General features: G+C 37.2%; 3 protein-coding genes across 12 annotated transcripts in view; 1 reads left to right on the forward strand and 2 right to left on the reverse strand.

Annotated features, from left to right (window-relative positions):
* LOC108653075 (uncharacterized) overlaps positions 1–17,279 on the reverse strand; it is a 102,113-nt gene that overhangs the window by 79,242 nt on the left and 5,592 nt on the right. The gene's annotated exons all lie outside the window — the stretch shown is intronic.
* Tsen15 (tRNA splicing endonuclease subunit 15) lies at positions 8,399–9,578 on the forward strand. Its single transcript, XM_018103422.3, has 3 exons — positions 8,399–8,541; positions 8,601–8,679; positions 8,741–9,578. The coding sequence occupies exons 1-3, from the start codon at positions 8,539–8,541 to the stop codon at positions 8,992–8,994; spliced, it is 336 nt and encodes a 111-aa protein (XP_017958911.1). The 5' UTR covers positions 8,399–8,538; the 3' UTR covers positions 8,995–9,578.
* Positions 10,713–17,279, reverse strand: part of Pkn (serine/threonine-protein kinase N) — a 43,241-nt gene continuing 36,674 nt past the window's right edge. For 4 of the 10 annotated variants that reach the window (XM_089260846.1, XM_089260843.1, XM_089260842.1 and 1 more), the window contains 6 exons: positions 15,709–16,374; positions 12,568–13,170; positions 11,457–11,828; positions 11,283–11,390; positions 11,080–11,220; positions 10,713–11,005 (listed from right to left, as the gene is read on the reverse strand). In XM_089260846.1, the coding sequence (XP_089116972.1) occupies positions 10,862–11,005; positions 11,080–11,220; positions 11,283–11,390; positions 11,457–11,828; positions 12,568–13,170; positions 15,709–16,374 (2,034 nt within the window). In that variant the 3' untranslated portion in view covers positions 10,713–10,861. Of the gene's footprint in view, positions 11,006–11,079; positions 11,221–11,282; positions 11,391–11,456; positions 11,829–12,567; positions 13,171–13,346; positions 13,518–13,605; positions 13,891–15,708; positions 16,375–17,279 lie in introns of those variants that run through there. The other 6 variants (XM_089260850.1, XM_089260848.1, XM_089260849.1 and 3 more) reach the window with 5 other exon arrangements.

Genomic DNA, 17,279 nt, shown 5'->3' on the forward strand with positions numbered 1-17,279 from the left:
CTTCCTCTTCCAGCTGCTCGCAACTGTCGCTGCTGACAAAATGCGTGGCTGCTGCTGTGACGCGTCCTTTTATAGTCCTCGCTGGCAGCATCGTTAGATTCGACGCCGTTCACTCGTTCCACCTTCGGCACTGAACGAAGCCGAAGCTCGGACACGAGCGGCTGCCTCGGCTGTCACGTGCATTTTGCCGGTAAATCGCGTGTTTTTGTTTTGATTTTACTTGTATGTGTTTTTGCAACAACTGATGATGCTGCTGCTGCCTCTGCTGCTGCCTCTGCTGCTGCCTCTGCTGCTGGCTCTGCTTTCGCTTTTCTCTTGCCGCATTTTAGGCGCCAAGTATCTCCCTCTCTTTCTCTGTGTGTGTGTGTGTGTTTGCCCTTGTAACTTGCACGTAGCTTGCGTTGAAAATTGCGCGCGTTTATTTCCCCTCGGCAATAGCTACAAATGAAGTTTACTTTACTTGTGGCTGCTGCATTTGATCAGCTTAGCCATGTACACACACGCACACACGCACACTCATACACACACTTGCAGTTACCTCTGTCTTTACTCAGCATTTAGTGGCATCTATTGCAGCCTTAGACATCTTTCTGTCCTCTTGTCCTCTTGTCAAACATCTTGAGACAAGGCAAACAACAAGAAATTTCACTTAACAAGCTTAATCAATAAATTTAAGCCCGCTCCACGAGATTTGCATCCAGATTGTGTTCAATGAGCGTTAATACGCAAACATTGCACGAGCAGGCATTGCAATTTGTATTCCATTTGGATAGTTTTAAAAGCTCATTTCGGCTTAGCAACTAAACAAATCAGCTTGAAGCTCATTTATATCTTTTGAGTTTAACAGAGTCTCGTTTAATGCAATGCAAGTTCATCTATAAGCTGCTTGATAAAAAGTCGTTTAAAATGCAATGAAAAAACTGTTAAAAGACCGATTGAATCTTTTAAGTGAGCTTTGATAATACTGGAAATTGGACCTAAGTTAATTTGGGAAGATCAATTTATTTAAATTAATGCCTTTGATATTTCTACCATACAAACATATTAAAAAGATGTGATCATGGCCTTTTAAAGCTCTCTTTCAGCAAACAAAAATAAATAAAAATAAAAACTAAAAAAAATAAAAAATAAATAAAAATAAAGAATTAATAAAAATAAAAAATATATAAAAATAAAAAATAATAAATAATAAATAAAAAATAATAAATAAATAAATAAAAAAAAATAAATAAAAAAAATAGTATAAAAAATTAAATTATTAAAATTAAATTAAAAACATATTCAGTAAAATTAAAAAAAAAAAAAAAAAATATATATATATATATATATATATATATATATCTATCTATATCTCATATATCTCTCTCTCTATCTCTCTCTCTCTCTCTCCTCTCTCTCTCTCTCTCTCTTCTAGAAATCCTCTCATCTTCTTCTCTCTCTATCTCTTACTAGTATTCTATCTCTATCTCTCTCTATTATTTATATATCTATATCTCCTTTATCATATCTATATATATTTATTTATAGATATATATATATATATATTAGAAAAATAACAAAACTATGGATAACTTCAAACAACTGTAACACTTAAAAAAAAAAAAAAACAAAAAACCAAGAATTAAATATATCTTTAATATATTTTGTGTTTTATAATATATTTTATTTTCTTATTATCAGTATTTTCTAATAAGCCCCCGAATTATTCAAGAAACGCTTTCAGCTCAAATCTAATATAAAGCTTTAAGCTCACTTACTAAGCTTACAAGTTCGCTCTAATTGTGATCCGCCCACGATAAATCCAATATTTACCGCCTTTTCAATTACGTCCATTACGAGCTGGCGGAACGCAACGCCCATTAATCTGTGCTGGCCACGCCCCGCCCAAAAGTAGGCAATGAAGTGTGTTCGCAGGCCCAGAAGGACGCCGAAAGATTTGCGGTGATTGAAGCACTTGCATTGCGGTCACCAACAAAACGAGAGAGCCTGCGGACTTGTCAGACATCCTTGGCCACTAATTACGTAAATGAATTCTGTGGCCGGGCCAAGTCAGGCTGCCACGCCTCGCCCCGCCGCGCCCCTTCCTCGTCTCGAACATTTCCGGGTTTTGTCTCGATTCGCCCTGGCGGCCTCTGTTCGTGATAAATGTTTGTCTCGCTCTGGACACGTTTTAGCCAGGGGCAGGAGCTGTGCGAGAAGGGGCAGGGGAGGGGCGCTGGCAAAACAGGACAACAATGCTGTCTGGTCTAAGAGCCTCTGCCACTTGCTGCTTGCTGCTTGCTGCATTGCAAAATTTGCTGAAATGCGAAATGCGCTCAACTCAAGTCAAGTGGAAAATGAAAGCTGATGTTGTTGCTATAACAATTGACAACTATTGTTGTTGTTGTTACTGTTGCTGCCGTTGCTGCTGCTGCTGCTGCCGTTGCTGTTGCTATCGTTGTGCATTTGTGCCTGGCTGCAAATACTGTAAATTCAATTGTGCCGCATTATCTGTATAATTTGTTGCATACTCCACATTTTTGTTGCCAGCTGCCATGGAATACATTTTCCTCTCGTTTTGCTTCACTGCATCCAAGCTGCAAGTTGTCTCACTCCCTCTCGCACTGCCTCCCACACTCTTTCTATCTTTGTTTCTACATGTTGCCTCTTGTCTGCTGCAACAAATAAATTCAATTTGCCAAACAAATCACAAAATCTGGCCAAAAATTTATCAACCCAATAATTGTTATTGTCAAGCGTTTGGGTTAAATAAAATTATTATTATTATTATTATTATTATCGTGCCACAACCTGCTGCCACATGTGGCAGCTGCATCTGTTGCATACATAATTCACTTGCCCCGAAAATCTAATTATTTACCTTTGCCGAACGCGAGCAGCTGCACTTTGCATATTGACACGCCCAGCCAAGAGCTAAAAGGCTTTAGGCCAATTTCACAAATGCAATGCCAATCAATCAATTGCGAGCACTTTACTTGGCCTTTTAGCAGCTGAAGATGGCTTTATTAATATTAAATAATAGATGGGCAGAAAATTGATATTGAAAATCCTGAAATCTAGCGAAAATGGAAATATAGAACTTGATTATTTTTGTTAAATTATGTGTAACCGGCAGGAGAAGGCATGCAAGAGGATATTTATATATAGAAATATCCTATACATATATGTATATGTAGTAGATATGCTCTGTTCACAGAAAATCTATGATGTTCTATGAAATCTGATCTATGATCTATAATTCTATGATTCTATGATTCTATGATTCTATGATTCTATGATTCTATGATTCTATGATTCTATGATTCTATGATTCTATGATTCTATGATTCTATGATTCTATGATTCTATGATTCTATGATTCTATGATTCTATGATTCTATGATTCTATGATTCTACGATTCTATGATTCTATGATTCTATGATTCTATGATTCTATGATTCTATGATTCTATGATTCTATGATTCTATGATTCAATGATTCTATGATTCAATGATTCTATGATTCTATGATTCTATGATTCTATGATTCTATGATCTATGATTCTATGATTCTATGATCTATGATCTATTAGATGCACATATCTAATCTATTACAACTACTAATGCATTCATAAATCTTTAATCTTTAATCAAAGCCAACATTCTTCATCCTTTTAAGCCTTATTCTAAACCATCTCAAGGCAATTCCGTTATAGATTTTCACTTCAAGTGGCGCAACGATAAAAGCACACAATGATTAGTGCCTTTTGCAATGTAATTACGCTGGCTGAGCTTAGAGCGTGGGCGTGGCAAGCCAAAATAGATTGCTTTTGGCATTTGGAAATCGAATCGGAATAGCTTTTAGCCTCGAATCACTTGCAATGCACAGCAATCGTATAATTAAATCAATTGCAGACCGAAGAGCAAAGACAAAACTGAAAATGGGGGGCGGAGTCGAAAAAGGGGCGGGAGCGGTGGCGTTTCGTCTGCGAGCTAAGCAAAAGTTGCATGCAGCAAGGCAGCAAGAATCCTGTCGTGTCATGCAATTATCGAGTTTTAATGAAATTTCACGCACAGTCATACAAATCCATTAAAAAGACAAAACCCCCCCAAAAAAAAGGAAAAAAAAACTCTAGTAAATAAGGAAAATAAAACATCCAATGGTCAGTTGCTTGGCGGGAATCTCAAATTACCCAAGACACTGCCATAGTTAATTGCATTGCCAATGATGCGGCAAAAATGATTTGTTGCGACAAGCAAACATGCCACGCCCCCTCGCCAGCCATTAAGTCATTAAGGATGCTCGAACAGTGATTAAAGTTGTGTGAAGGGAATTTAATCAACTGCCAGTTAAATAACTGTCTTGGCCAAATTGAATAGTACGAATTGTGGGGCCAGCTCTGCCGTTAGCCTAATTAGGCCATATTCGCATTGAATTGCAAATGACATTAGAAAATTTGCAAGTAAAAGTTTATAGGCAACTCGAGAGTGAATCTGTGGGCGTGTGTGTGTGTGTGCGAGTGTGTGTGTGTGTGTGTGTGAGCGTGTGGTTCTTAACGAGTTTTCCAACTCTCAGTCGCAGTCGCAACTTGTGTGCGCTGTGTAAATTAAATAAAACATTAATTGCTTGCTTACGTCACGTAATTTGCCCAGGCCACAGTCGCCAAAACCAAACCAGCATTCGAGCCAGCATGCGAGCCAGCATGCGAGCTCCCCGAGCAATACATGGCCAAGGCAATGCGACACGTACTGCCAATAAATCTCAATTGATCCCCGCGGTGTTGTTGCAAAAGTTCAATTAAAAGTCTCCCCGTGGCATGCCTCACTGTGGCCAACAAAGTAACACACACACACAAACACACACACACACACACAAACACCCGCAGACACAACGGCACTCACACAACTGTTGCCCCAACGGCAAATGGCTGCAAATATGCTAAGTGGTCAAATGTGCACACACTATTTGCATGCACTGTGTACCACATGTTCCATGTCCCGTGTCCAGCGTCCACTGGGAGCAGCTGAAGACAGGAAGGACATCGGCTAGCCCAGCCCTGCACTAGAGTCAAATGCTCTGCCTCATTATCATCTGTTATTCCACCTACATTCACTACTCCCACTGCCACTGCCACGCCCACTCGCCTCTCTCCACTCCACTCTCCCATTATATTTCCAGCTGAGCTGAATTGTTGGCCCACAAAAAGTGTTGCACAGTTATTAGCGCGCCATTCAAGTTTATTGGGCCGCTTGCAGTTCCAATTAAAGTCAAGGCAATAAAGGCTAGCATTTGCTCCTAATGATACGAGCTGAAGTTTGAGCTTTAATTTAATTAGCGTTGCTGCCAATTTATCAAGTTTTGAACTGAGCTTAAATTATGTTTTATTATTTTGCTTTTCTTAGTTGAAGCTTATGAATTCTTTTTAACTGTTTCGTAGAGATTTTTCTTTAAGTTTTAGCTGTGCAAGATTTAAAACTTTAAAGCGCATTTAAGCTTTAAAACTTGAGTCAATAAAAACAAAATTGTGTGTCTACTGATTGTACGAGCTATTTTATAGATTACTGTATATACATACATACCAATAGAAGTAGTAATAGTATTTAATATTGAACTTAAGCCAGAGCTTGACGTGTTTTACTTCTATTTTTTTTTTTTTTACTTACGTTTAGTATTATATATTTATGGGCCGTTAAATTTTATAAATATTATCATATCTCTCTCAATGTATTTATCCGATATTTTATTTACTTATTTTTTATTTTATTTTAATTTATTTAATTTTAATATTATAAAATTTTTTAATATAAAAAAAGTTCTATAAATTCAAAAATAAATTCGCCATTTTTTTTATCGGTATATGAATTTTAGTTTTCTTAAATATATATAAAAATAAATTTATACTTTGCCATTTTTTTACAGTTATATAAATTTTAGTTTTCTCAAATATATATAATATTATATATATATATATACATATATATATATATATATATATATATATATATATATATATATAATATTATATATATTTGAGAAAACTAAAATTTATATAACTGTAAAAAAATGGCAAAGTATAAATTTATTTTTATATATATATATATATATATATATATATATATATATATATATATATATATGTATATATAATATATATAATTTCAAAAAAACCTTCCCGCATTTCTAACCGCTTCTCAACACTGTTATTTTTTCGCCTTAATCCCTTTCAGCTTATGTCATTGAAATTTAATTGAATGTTTCTGACAGGAATCAACACAATCAGCAAGAAGCCATAAACGCTCACATTTTGGCTGCCCAATGGTTATGACAACGAGTCCATCTAACAGACCAGCAGAAATTTGCCATTTCACAAGAATGTATGTGTGGCGAGTGTGTATGTGTGCGGATAAACGGGCAGCAAGTGCAAATAATATTATGCTTAACTGCACGCACACACACATGTGCCTTGCTGTACAGGCAACCGGACTGGACATGTCCAGAGGGCACTGGCGAGTCCAGGCGGGTCGAGAGTGTAGTGTGTGCATGCCACCGGAAGCAGCTAAGGACAACACGCACAACTTTGCTTGGCCAAACAGCATTAAGGAACCGCACGTACGCACACAGCAGCAGCAGCACCACCACCACCACCAATATGTGCCTGTATGTGTGTGTCTGTGTGTGCGTGTGTTTGTAATTGTAATAACTGTTGTTCCGTATCGTTGTCGTAAGCTGGCTTGTTTGCCACTGTAATTGCCCCGACTACTTTCCGTAAATCCTGATCCTGGCTGGCCGTGGCGCTGCCATTGACAAGTTCAATAATGGCCATCGACCGCAACATCTGGTTTAGTTTGCCAGCCTGGCCGAGACTGGCCTCGGCTGGACTGGCCTGTCTGCCAGCCTACTTGGCATTTGGTTTCAGTTTCAGTTGCAGGTATACAACGGCAACAGCAGGAGCAGGAGCAGGAGCAGCAGCAGGAGCAGGAGCAGCAGCAGTTAGCCAACCGAGCGCCTAATTGAATAGCCGGTCCACAGGATGGCGGCAACAGTGAAACATTAACTGACATTTGAGCCAGCACTAATCTGCATAGAATTTGCAACTTGGCAGCCTGTGCCGAGAACTTACTTATCGCAGGACATTCAGCCGCAGATGGAGACACACACTTCACACACCCCACTCTCACACACGTACACACACACACAAATACACATACAGTCTTACTCACACCCATTAATATGCTGCTGGCGCACATGTGCAAAGCGCCGGCTGCCAAACCCTTATCATGCGCCCAGACTTTGGACGCCCTTTTCTGCTTTGCATGCATATCCTGGCCCATTCTGCCAGCTAGCTAACTGCATCTATTTAGCATAATTTGTTGTCTTGTTGTTGTTTTTTTTTTTTTTTTTGCTCTCTCTATCTTTACTTTCTTAACTTTTGTCTGGGTTGCTGCAAGGCTGGCATCCAGGCATCCTGGCAGTCAAGTATCAAGTGCTCAAGACCAAAGACTTTGTCTAACTTCCAGTTTTATTGGCCTCTTATTATTGAATATTAAAGCAAACATTTGGTTTTACTTTTAATTTTAGTTATTTTGAAAAAAAAAAAATAAATAAATAAAATGACATCGTTTCTTATTCCCTAAAATTATTATAGTACTTTTAAAAATAGCAACAACAATGTAAATTATGCTTACGTATGTACATGTAAACAGTAAAATAAAAAAATAACAGTTAAAATAAAGCTTTACAATACTCACTTGCTCTCCTTCCATTCTCTCGCTCTCTCTCTGTATTCCACTCTCTTCGGCACTTGGAATTGCATGCAACCTTACTACTTATAGTATTTAAGTTAAAGGAAAAGCAAAATTTTATAAACACCTTAAAAAAGCAAGCACGGCTTCAGCTATTTAATGTTTTACACTGATACATAAATATATTACACACGCGAAGTGCATACACGCATACACACAACCGATCACTGAGAGAAGCGCACAGCAACTAAATGATCAAATTATGCTCATGCGCTTGCTACTCACCGTTTATCCAGTGAGTTCACTAATACCAACAGACGCAGCTATTTAGATAGTGAGAGCACACAATTAGAGCTGCACTCACGCCATGCTCAATTTGAGTTGATCTCTTAGCTCAACGACCAATAGCATGAAAGCAGAGCCGCTCTATATACATACGCTCTTGAGTGAATTTGCGTAGCTATAAATTAGCGGCAGCATTGACTCTCCAATCAGCAAGGGCAAGTTGAGCTTTTTACATTTTTGTGATAATTGAATCACTTAATATATATATATGCATAAAAATAATATACTTGTTGCTGCCGCGGAAAACTGAACACATATATATATATACATTTTTTATAAGCATTTAATACAATTTAAATTTGCCGCAAAAGCGTGTCGTGTTTTACAGCACTGCACAATACTGGGCAATAGTGACGTCAGCTGCGAAACAGCTGTTTTCTTGCTTTTGCCGCTGCAATGAAAAATGTGAGCAAACTTAGTTTATAAGTTCAATGTGGAGTTTAAATTTGTTTATTAATTAGTTAAACTATTATGGTAAATAATATGTTGAGTGTATTTATGTTATTTACTTAATGAAAATCATATATTTACAGAATTTGGACGAAATTTTCCCCGATTTGAGTGCCTTAAAACGCGCCTTGGCCAAATTGGTTTACAAGGATTTATTAAATAGTTCTGTATACAAACATATATTGTATATATGTATATAGTTAATATAATTTACCATTTGCAGATGAACGTTTGCGCGATATCGAGCCGCATTTTGACTCATCTTGCGGCGTTTTTTATTGGAGCGCCCAAAATGTGGAGCAACAAAATTCCGTTGCTTATTTGCCCATGGAACACGCTAAAGATCTGGACTTTGAGCTGATTAGACGCGTGCAGGAGAAATTACAAAACTATATCGTTATAGTAGCCATAGTGGATAATACGGGCAATATATTGTATTATCAGATCACAGAGGGATTGAATGAGAATGGCATATAAATTGAGATTGCGAGTTTATATGGAACTGATCCTATGCTTCGCCTCGGTCGTACCCTAAGAGCACAGACAAATGCTAGTGGACTATATGTCCCATTTCCATGTATTGTCGAGGGACAACAAAATGCCTTAAGAGATGACAGCGAAACCTATGGAATTTGATCCTATCCATAGTTTCTACTGTTTGTAGAGCTTTCCTAAAGAGATCCAAATATACTATATAAGTAATATTCATGATCTATTTGATCCACTAACCAACTAACTAAAACAAAATTAAGTATATAAAAACATAAATAAATTTGTAACTCATTTCATTTATAGCGATAGATATATTTATTCAAAATCATATCATAAAGTTTGTTTTTTTTTTTAGCATAAATAACAATTATGTGCAAAGCTGCAATTGGATGCATAATATATATGTACATATAAGCATATGAATCTAACGATCTTTGCACACAATAAATGATATAATAGTTTTCGCATAATCATAGATTTTATATAATCAATAATCGTAATATAATTATCTTGACATTATAGATTTATATATATGTATTTATATAACTTAGGCACTAAAATTCAAATAATCGAATGCTACAAACTTAAAGACAAATTAAAAATTAAATTTTCTTTAATAATAGGCATAGATATTTATATATATATAAATGATTTTGTATATATATATATATATATATATAGCTTAAGTTTATTTAACAATCTGATTGCATGCGATTGAGAAAATCTTTTTGCATAACTTGGAAAAAATTCTCAAATGCTTTTTAGCTGCTGATCTATTTCTTTTTCATATTGTATTTATTTATATATACTTTTTTTTTAAAGCGTGCACCGCGAATAATTAAAAAAATGATAAATGAATTTAAAAAAGATATCTTTTAAAAATGCTCAAAGCAATACAGTTTTTATGTTTGTTGTATCGTTCTTTTGCTTAGGGTTTTTTTTTGTTAAAGTACAATAATAAATAACAAATGTATAAGCATGTATATATGTATATAATTAAAAATATAAAATTAAAATAATATATATATTTATTACTCAACTCGGGCAATGGGGCTGAGGAGTTGAATTGAAGGCGGCAAAAAATAATAATATACAGTTTGAAAAAATTGTAAATATTTGTTGTTTATCGATGAGCTCTTTAAATATATGTATATGCGTGTGTGTATATATATATTTAATAAGATATAATATTTGTATTATGACTTGCTTTTCGTTTTGTTCAACATTTTTAATGTGATTTGTATGTTTCATATGAAAATAGGTGTGTGTATGTGTGTGTGTCTGCTCACGCTTGTAAATAGCTGTGTGGGTATATTTATGTATATATATTTATAACGCTCTCTACCTTCTTTACTTTATCTCTCGCTCCTTCTCAACTAACATCTATATATAAAATATAGAACCTGGCTCTCTATAATTTCTTTTGCTTTAAATACAAATCTTCACAAAAATTTACACCATCCTTAAGGCTTTCCCAGTGTTATGTATATATATATGTAAATCATATAAGTATATCTGTATATATGTGAATTGAAGCAGCTGACTTGATATAATATGATTGTATATATGTATGTATATGTTTATGTTGGATGCAGGTGTTTACAATTTATGTAGAATATTCTAGGCAAATTTGGTCAATGCTTCTGAGCAAAAATCATGCACAAGTTTCTCACAATTTATACATATAAATGTGTAAATATATATATATATATGTATATAGAAATGTATATAATATATTCATATATCGTTTCTCATGTGTAAAAGCATTTTGTTTTCTTGTTTTCAACTTATTGAACTGAGCTAGGCCCAGGGCCAGATTTAAGACTAAATGTAGTTGGGTTGGAGGTTGATTCTAACACCAGTCGGCCGTGTATGAAAAGTCCTGGAATAGCAATTGCTCCTCATCGGTCAAGTGCCGCGGCTCCTTTGGCGGCGTCAGCTGTGCCTTCTCCGACGTGAATTCCTCATCAAAGTTCGAGACATCTTCCAAATGGTTCTGCATGGATAAAATTTATATAAATATTGTTTTGCCTTTTTTTTGAGGGGGTTTTTATTCAATCAGAATCTTACGATGGTTGGCACAAACGGTGGCTTCACTTTGCGCAGCAGCAGATCATCCCAGACAATGGAGCGGAAGAACGCTTGCTTCTTGACATCCTCAGCATCGCGCTCGGATGAGCCCAGACGTCGTTCCGGATTCTTGCGCAGCAGCTATAGGAATATGATATATTAACTCTGTGATCTTTGCTCGATTTCAATTCCCGTCAACTCACCCGTCGCATAACGGCAATGGCCTCCAGTGAGAGGAAGCGCGGATAGCGCACCTCATCGTTAACAATCGAGTCGAAGACCTCCTCCTCATCGTCGCCCGGGAAAGGAGACTGCAAATTCACAATATTAAAAGACATTTCAAATAGACTTTCACTCTCTCTCTGTCTCATTCTCACCTCTCCAACGAGCATCTCAAATATGAGCACACCCAATCCCCACCAGTCGACAGCGCGTGTATAGGACGTCTCTGTCAGCACCTCGGGTGCCAGAAATTCGGGTGTGCCACAGAAGGTGCCCGTGCGATCGCCAAAGCCCATGCCCTCCTTGCACAGCCCAAAGTCGGCGATCTTCACATAGCCTTCCGTATCGAGCAGCAAATTGTCCAGCTTCAGATCGCGATAGATGATCTTGTTCTCGTGCAGATACTGCAGGCCCAGCACCACACAGGCGGCATAGAAGACGGCGCGCGGCTCCAGGAACACATCCGTATGGATGTGCATCATCAGATCACCGCCGGCAGCGTATTCCATGACAAAGCACACGTGTTGCTGCAATTAATTAAGAAATTTAATTAAACTAATGGGTTAATAATGTTTAAATTAATGTATACTTATTAGCTAATATATAGATTTATAGAACGTAATTTTATTTACAATAACAACAAAAACTATTAATAATTACTTAAATAATTGCAAAATAAACTATATGTAATTAGTTTCTAATTATTTAAGTATTTACTAATTTCAAACTTAAAATTAAATATTTCATTTTATGGAAAATTTAAAGCAAAAAAAAAATGTCCAAATATTCAAAATGGAGAATTTCTTTAATATAATAATAATATATTTAAAAATAATAATAATATATTGAAATATAATAAATACAATAATAATATATTTAAATATAATAAATATAATAATAATATATTTAAATATAATAAATAAAAAATTATAATAATATAAATATTTTAAGAAAAATAAAAAAAAAATTATAAATAGAAATTAATTATATATGGAAAATATTTATAAAACATATTAATAACATTTATAAACAATTAAAAAAGAATTATTTTTTAATAATTAATAATTAAAGAGTTTCAATTCGTAATTAATTCATATATTTTCTATACATATTTTTATTGCAAATAAATAATGAATATAATTCATTTCACTCTAATTATAATTACATTATTATCTATTCAACTACAATTATAAATTTTTTTATAAATAAATTTATATATACTATAATTAGTAATTGAGGATAGTAATTAATTTTATCGCCACTCACCTCCGTTTGGAAGCACGAATACAAATTGACTAAGAACGGATGATGCATCGCATTGGCCACCTCAAAGATGCGCTTCTCGCTGAGCAGCGACTCCACCTCGTCCCTGGCAATGATGTCGCCCTTCTTCAGGGCCTTGATCGCATAGTACTGATTGTTGCTGCGCAGCTGCGACAATATCACCTTGCCGAAGTGCCCGCGCCCGAGCACGCTCAGCAGCCGGAAGTTGTCGATGGACAGCATGCCGGGATTGGGCGGTGGCTGTGTGGCACGCAGCGCCTCGTAGCCAGCCGACTCACGGTACTGCAAGCCACGCGCCACATTCCGTCGGCCACCGCTGCTGGCGGCAGCGCCCGCCGTCGTCGCCTTGGCCACATTCAGCTCGTATTGATTGGCATAGATCGGCTGCTGCTGCTGCTGCTGCTGCTGCTGCTTGTCCTGTGTTTGTCGCTGCGTCGGCTGCGGGAATTGTGGTGCAGCAGTGGTGCTATTGCCATAAATGGTGGGCGTCGGTGGCTCCTGTATGATGGGCGATGATTGCACCGCATAGGGCAGCTGCTGCTGCTGCTGAGTGCCCACATAGAGCTTGCCCAGCTGCGGTATGACCTAAGTTATGCAAACAGAAGATTTTAGATTAATATTGAGCTCGAATTTGTTATTAAACCAAGTTAGTTGTGCAACTGAAAAGCTCTGAATATTGGCAGTGTATATAGAGTTTATATATATATATATATGTAATTATATTATATATGTGTGTATTTATATGTGCGTTCAAGCTTTACCTCATCGAGCTCTTGAACAGACTCTACATTAGTTATTAAAACACTTTCGATGGCTGCCTCCTCTATAAGGCAGTTCAGGCTGCTGCTGCTGCTGTTGTTGTTGCTGTTGCTGCTGGGTATTGCTGCTGTCTCAATGGGTTCGAAGGTTATATGTACAACATTGATCTTGGCCTGCAAGAGTTTATTAAATTGTTTTTTTGTTTTTTTCTTTTTCTTTTTGGGGTGGACAGAGCAAACATGAACTACACAAAACACATACAGGTGCAGAGGTTGCTGCTGTTGCTGTTGCTGTTAGCAGCAGCTGTTTCAACGGCCTGGTCAAGGCAAATTGATGAAATTGCTGTGAATGTTGTTGTTGCTGTTGCTGCTGCTGCTGTGGCTGCTGCTGCTTTTGCTGATGTTGCAGCGCGCACAGCTGCCGCACCATCTGCGCCAATGCCTGAAATGTGGGCACAATCATTGCGCTGCTGCTGCTGGCGCTTGCAACATGACGGACAACAACTAATTCGCTTGGCCAAGAAACAATACTGAGTGCCAAAGTCATGACCAGAGAGGCCAAAGCAATTCTTTTTCTATGTTTTTTTGGATGTCTATTTGCCATGGGTTGCGAAATGTGACCATATAGCACAGATATATGTATGTATATACATATGTATATCCATATTTATATATAAATGTCTATATATACGAGTTTGCAACGTGAATTGCTTTTAAAAATAATGGACAAAAAGGCAAAGACAAATGTACAAAAACGCTTAGCTGCAACTGAGTGAGTGTGTGCGTGTATGTAAGGGTGTATTTCCATGTGTATGTGTGTGGACAACACTTAAGACATAGACCAAAACATATACAGGGTGACCGTCAGGCACTTAAGTTAAAAAGAAATTTTCTGGCACGTGAAACGTTTCGCGTTTTAATGTTCCAATTTTCCGCCTTTTCAATAGAAACTTTTTGCTATTTTTAAGCTGTTTCATTTTGCACACGTTATTTGAATATTGTCACACAGATATACATATATATATTTATATAAGACTGCAAGGTATATTTAATAACTGAGACACGATGTCTAGCAAGCCGTGATATATAAAACTTGTTGACGTCCTAATCAAAACACTTATCTATAATAAATTATCTATATTTCTTTTCTATGTAAATGTGTTTACAGGGTATCTGCGAAACACATGCGCGAAATTCTGGAAAAATAATTGCTTGTCATACGAGTTTTCTAATTAGAATTTACGTTTTCTAGCTCATGAAATGGCTTATACTGAATATTCATATCTAAATATATATAAATATCTTAATTAATATGCATATATTTCAAATATACTCTCATCTACAAACATCACAGGGTATCTGACAGTCGTAAAGAAATTAACATAAAATATTCTCGTTCACTTCTAACGCAAATTTCAAAGCTTTCATCAAACATTTCCTTTTGCTGCCAGAAAACATATAGTATAAGACTCATAAATTTATAAGTGTAGAGTGACAGTTTACTGTTTAACATGAAGTAGAAGACGATCGTTGTATAAGACTCATATGCACTTATTCCAACAGTTTCCAACTAACATTTCCAGTAGCTGTCAAAGTGGATAAAGTAGAAGAGTTTCACAAAACAGCTCAAGAATTATAAGAGCAATCTGACGATGTTTTCATCTAAAAAGCTCTCTTCAACTGCCAAGTATAAGCAGTATAAGACGTTTGTATGAGAGTTAATAGAACAAAAGGATACTTTAACACTTTTAAACAATATTCAGAGCTTTCATATGATTAGTTAACTTATAAAAATCTTAAAAATAAATATAATTTAAGCTATTACATATATTTGGCGCTCATTACAGTTGCTGTTAGCTAAACTACTTTGCAAGTGCTGTTAAAATGAAATTCACTACAGAAATGTTAATTAACAGACATATATATATATACTGTCTGCAAACTTTAAGAGCAACTACATGAGCAAGTGCAAGTGCTGTTAATATACATTCCAATAGCTGTGTTTGTTGCGTGCCTGTTAACATAACATAACTTAGGTGCTCAATGTTAAGTGAGTGAGTGCTTTTATGTGCAGTTAAGAGTTAGCATAAAGGCGAATCGTGATAGTGATGGCGGAAACAGAAACATTTTGAAGCCATTGTAAAGCAGCTGTCAGCTAACATAGAAGAACATTAACAGTAGCGGTAACAGTAACGGAACACCAGAATAACATAAATCATGTGAAACACGTTTCGGCTGCCATTAGTAGTAGTAATTGAAACTCGATTAGGACAAAAATTGAGATTAATTAACGAAATCCAAACCAAAAGCCGAATAGTAAATTGTAAACAGGGTATCAAAATGATAGAAAGAAAAACCTCCTAACCTCCACACAGAAATGATCGCCGGCACTGGAACTGCGATTGGAGCCGGGCTGCAGCCCGCCGCTGTACAAATACTCATCATCATCCTCGGGATACTCAACCAGCGGCGATGACGAGGAGCAAGTGACCAGCATTGGCTGCTCCTCATCATTTGCCCCGCCGCCAACGAGCACCACCGGCGGCAGCGTCAGGACGGGACGATGCAATTGCTGCTCCACCGCCGATGGCGCAGCTGGCGACTGTCTGGCTGCTGGCTTCTCGATCGGCTGCTGGAACTGAAACGGGTTGCGTATTGTTAAGGAGGTGAGCTCAACGCTTGCGCTTAGCCTCTGCTCAGCTGCAGATAGAGATGGAGCTGAGGCTGGAGATGGAGCTGGAGCTGGGGCTGGAGCTGGAGATGGGGCTGAGGCTTCAAGGCAAATGTTGTTGATGCTGTTGCGGTTGTTAATTTGTGTATCGGGTGTTGCTGGCGGCGATTCTTGCAGGGGCATTACGGTCTCTATCTGCATGATACGCAGCGTGGCCATGCGTTTCAGGTGCTGCTCCTGCTCCAGCTCGAACGGATCCGGTTCGAGTTGACGCTGCTCCTTGGGCAGCGGGCGGCGCAGCGTGTTTGGGTATGATTCCATTTCGGAAAGGAAGTCAAATTCATGCAATGCATCCTGCAACTGTCGGCGATTAACGGCATCATGACAGGACACATACACACATACACACACACGCACGCGCGCGGACGTGAGCACAGGCAAAGCGATAAGCGATAACAGCAGGCAGGAGAAACAGCGAAGGAAAATGTATGTGTGTGTGTGGAAGAGAGCAGAAATGGGGAATATGGATAAGACATGTGGATATTGAAGTTAAGATATACGAAGAAAGATGAGAGATAGAGAATATGGGAAGAAAAGACATTCGCAAAACAGATGTGAACGAAAAGATGAATTGATGATGAGAGAAGAGGATAGAATGGCGAAAGAAAATACGTAGATAGAACAGATAGAAAGACAGCGAGAGAGAGAGAGGGGGAGAGAGAGGAGATAGAAAGAGAGACAGAGGGAGAGGAGATAGGGAGAGAAAAATCGAAAAGTTGAAAGAAAAGAGACGAAGAGATGAGAGAGAAGACGAGGCAGATAGATATATTCAAAGAGAGAGACGGAGAAACAGAGATAGATAGAGATGTAGAGAAAATGAAAGAGAAAGAGAAAGAGAGACACAATTGATGGGAGATAGCAGGCTTTAGCTAAGCGTAAGCGGTATGCAGTATGTGAAAAGATCGCGTTCGGAAAGGCAGAATGAACTAGGGCAGCTTAGATGAGAGTTCAATGTAAAGAACTAGTTCAAAAGAGCTAATAACAAATTACAGAAAATTCTCACTAAATAGACTCTGCAAAAACTAACAATATATGACAGAATGGCTAATAAATTATATAAAAATGTAAATGTATTTTGGAACTAGTTCAATTTATTATGTTTGCAAATATTTAATCTACAAAGCCAAGGCTACGACAACACAAATAAACTAAGTACATCTCACTAAGGAACTAGCTAAGTGCCTATAGTTCCGATGAACTATAAC

The sequence above is a fragment of the Drosophila navojoa genome, chromosome 5 (assembly GCF_054131105.1).
Source record: "Drosophila navojoa isolate 15081-1374.11 chromosome 5, UAZ_NAV_1.0, whole genome shotgun sequence".
NCBI lineage: Eukaryota > Metazoa > Arthropoda > Insecta > Diptera > Drosophilidae > Drosophila > Drosophila navojoa.

What these genes read in the sequence shown, in the direction of transcription:
- Tsen15 (XM_018103422.3), top strand. An exon ending in TTACAAGGATTTATTAAATA is followed by an intron (nt 8,680 to 8,740) that starts GTTCTGTATACA and finishes TACCATTTGCAG; the next exon opens with ATGAACGTTTGCGCGATATC.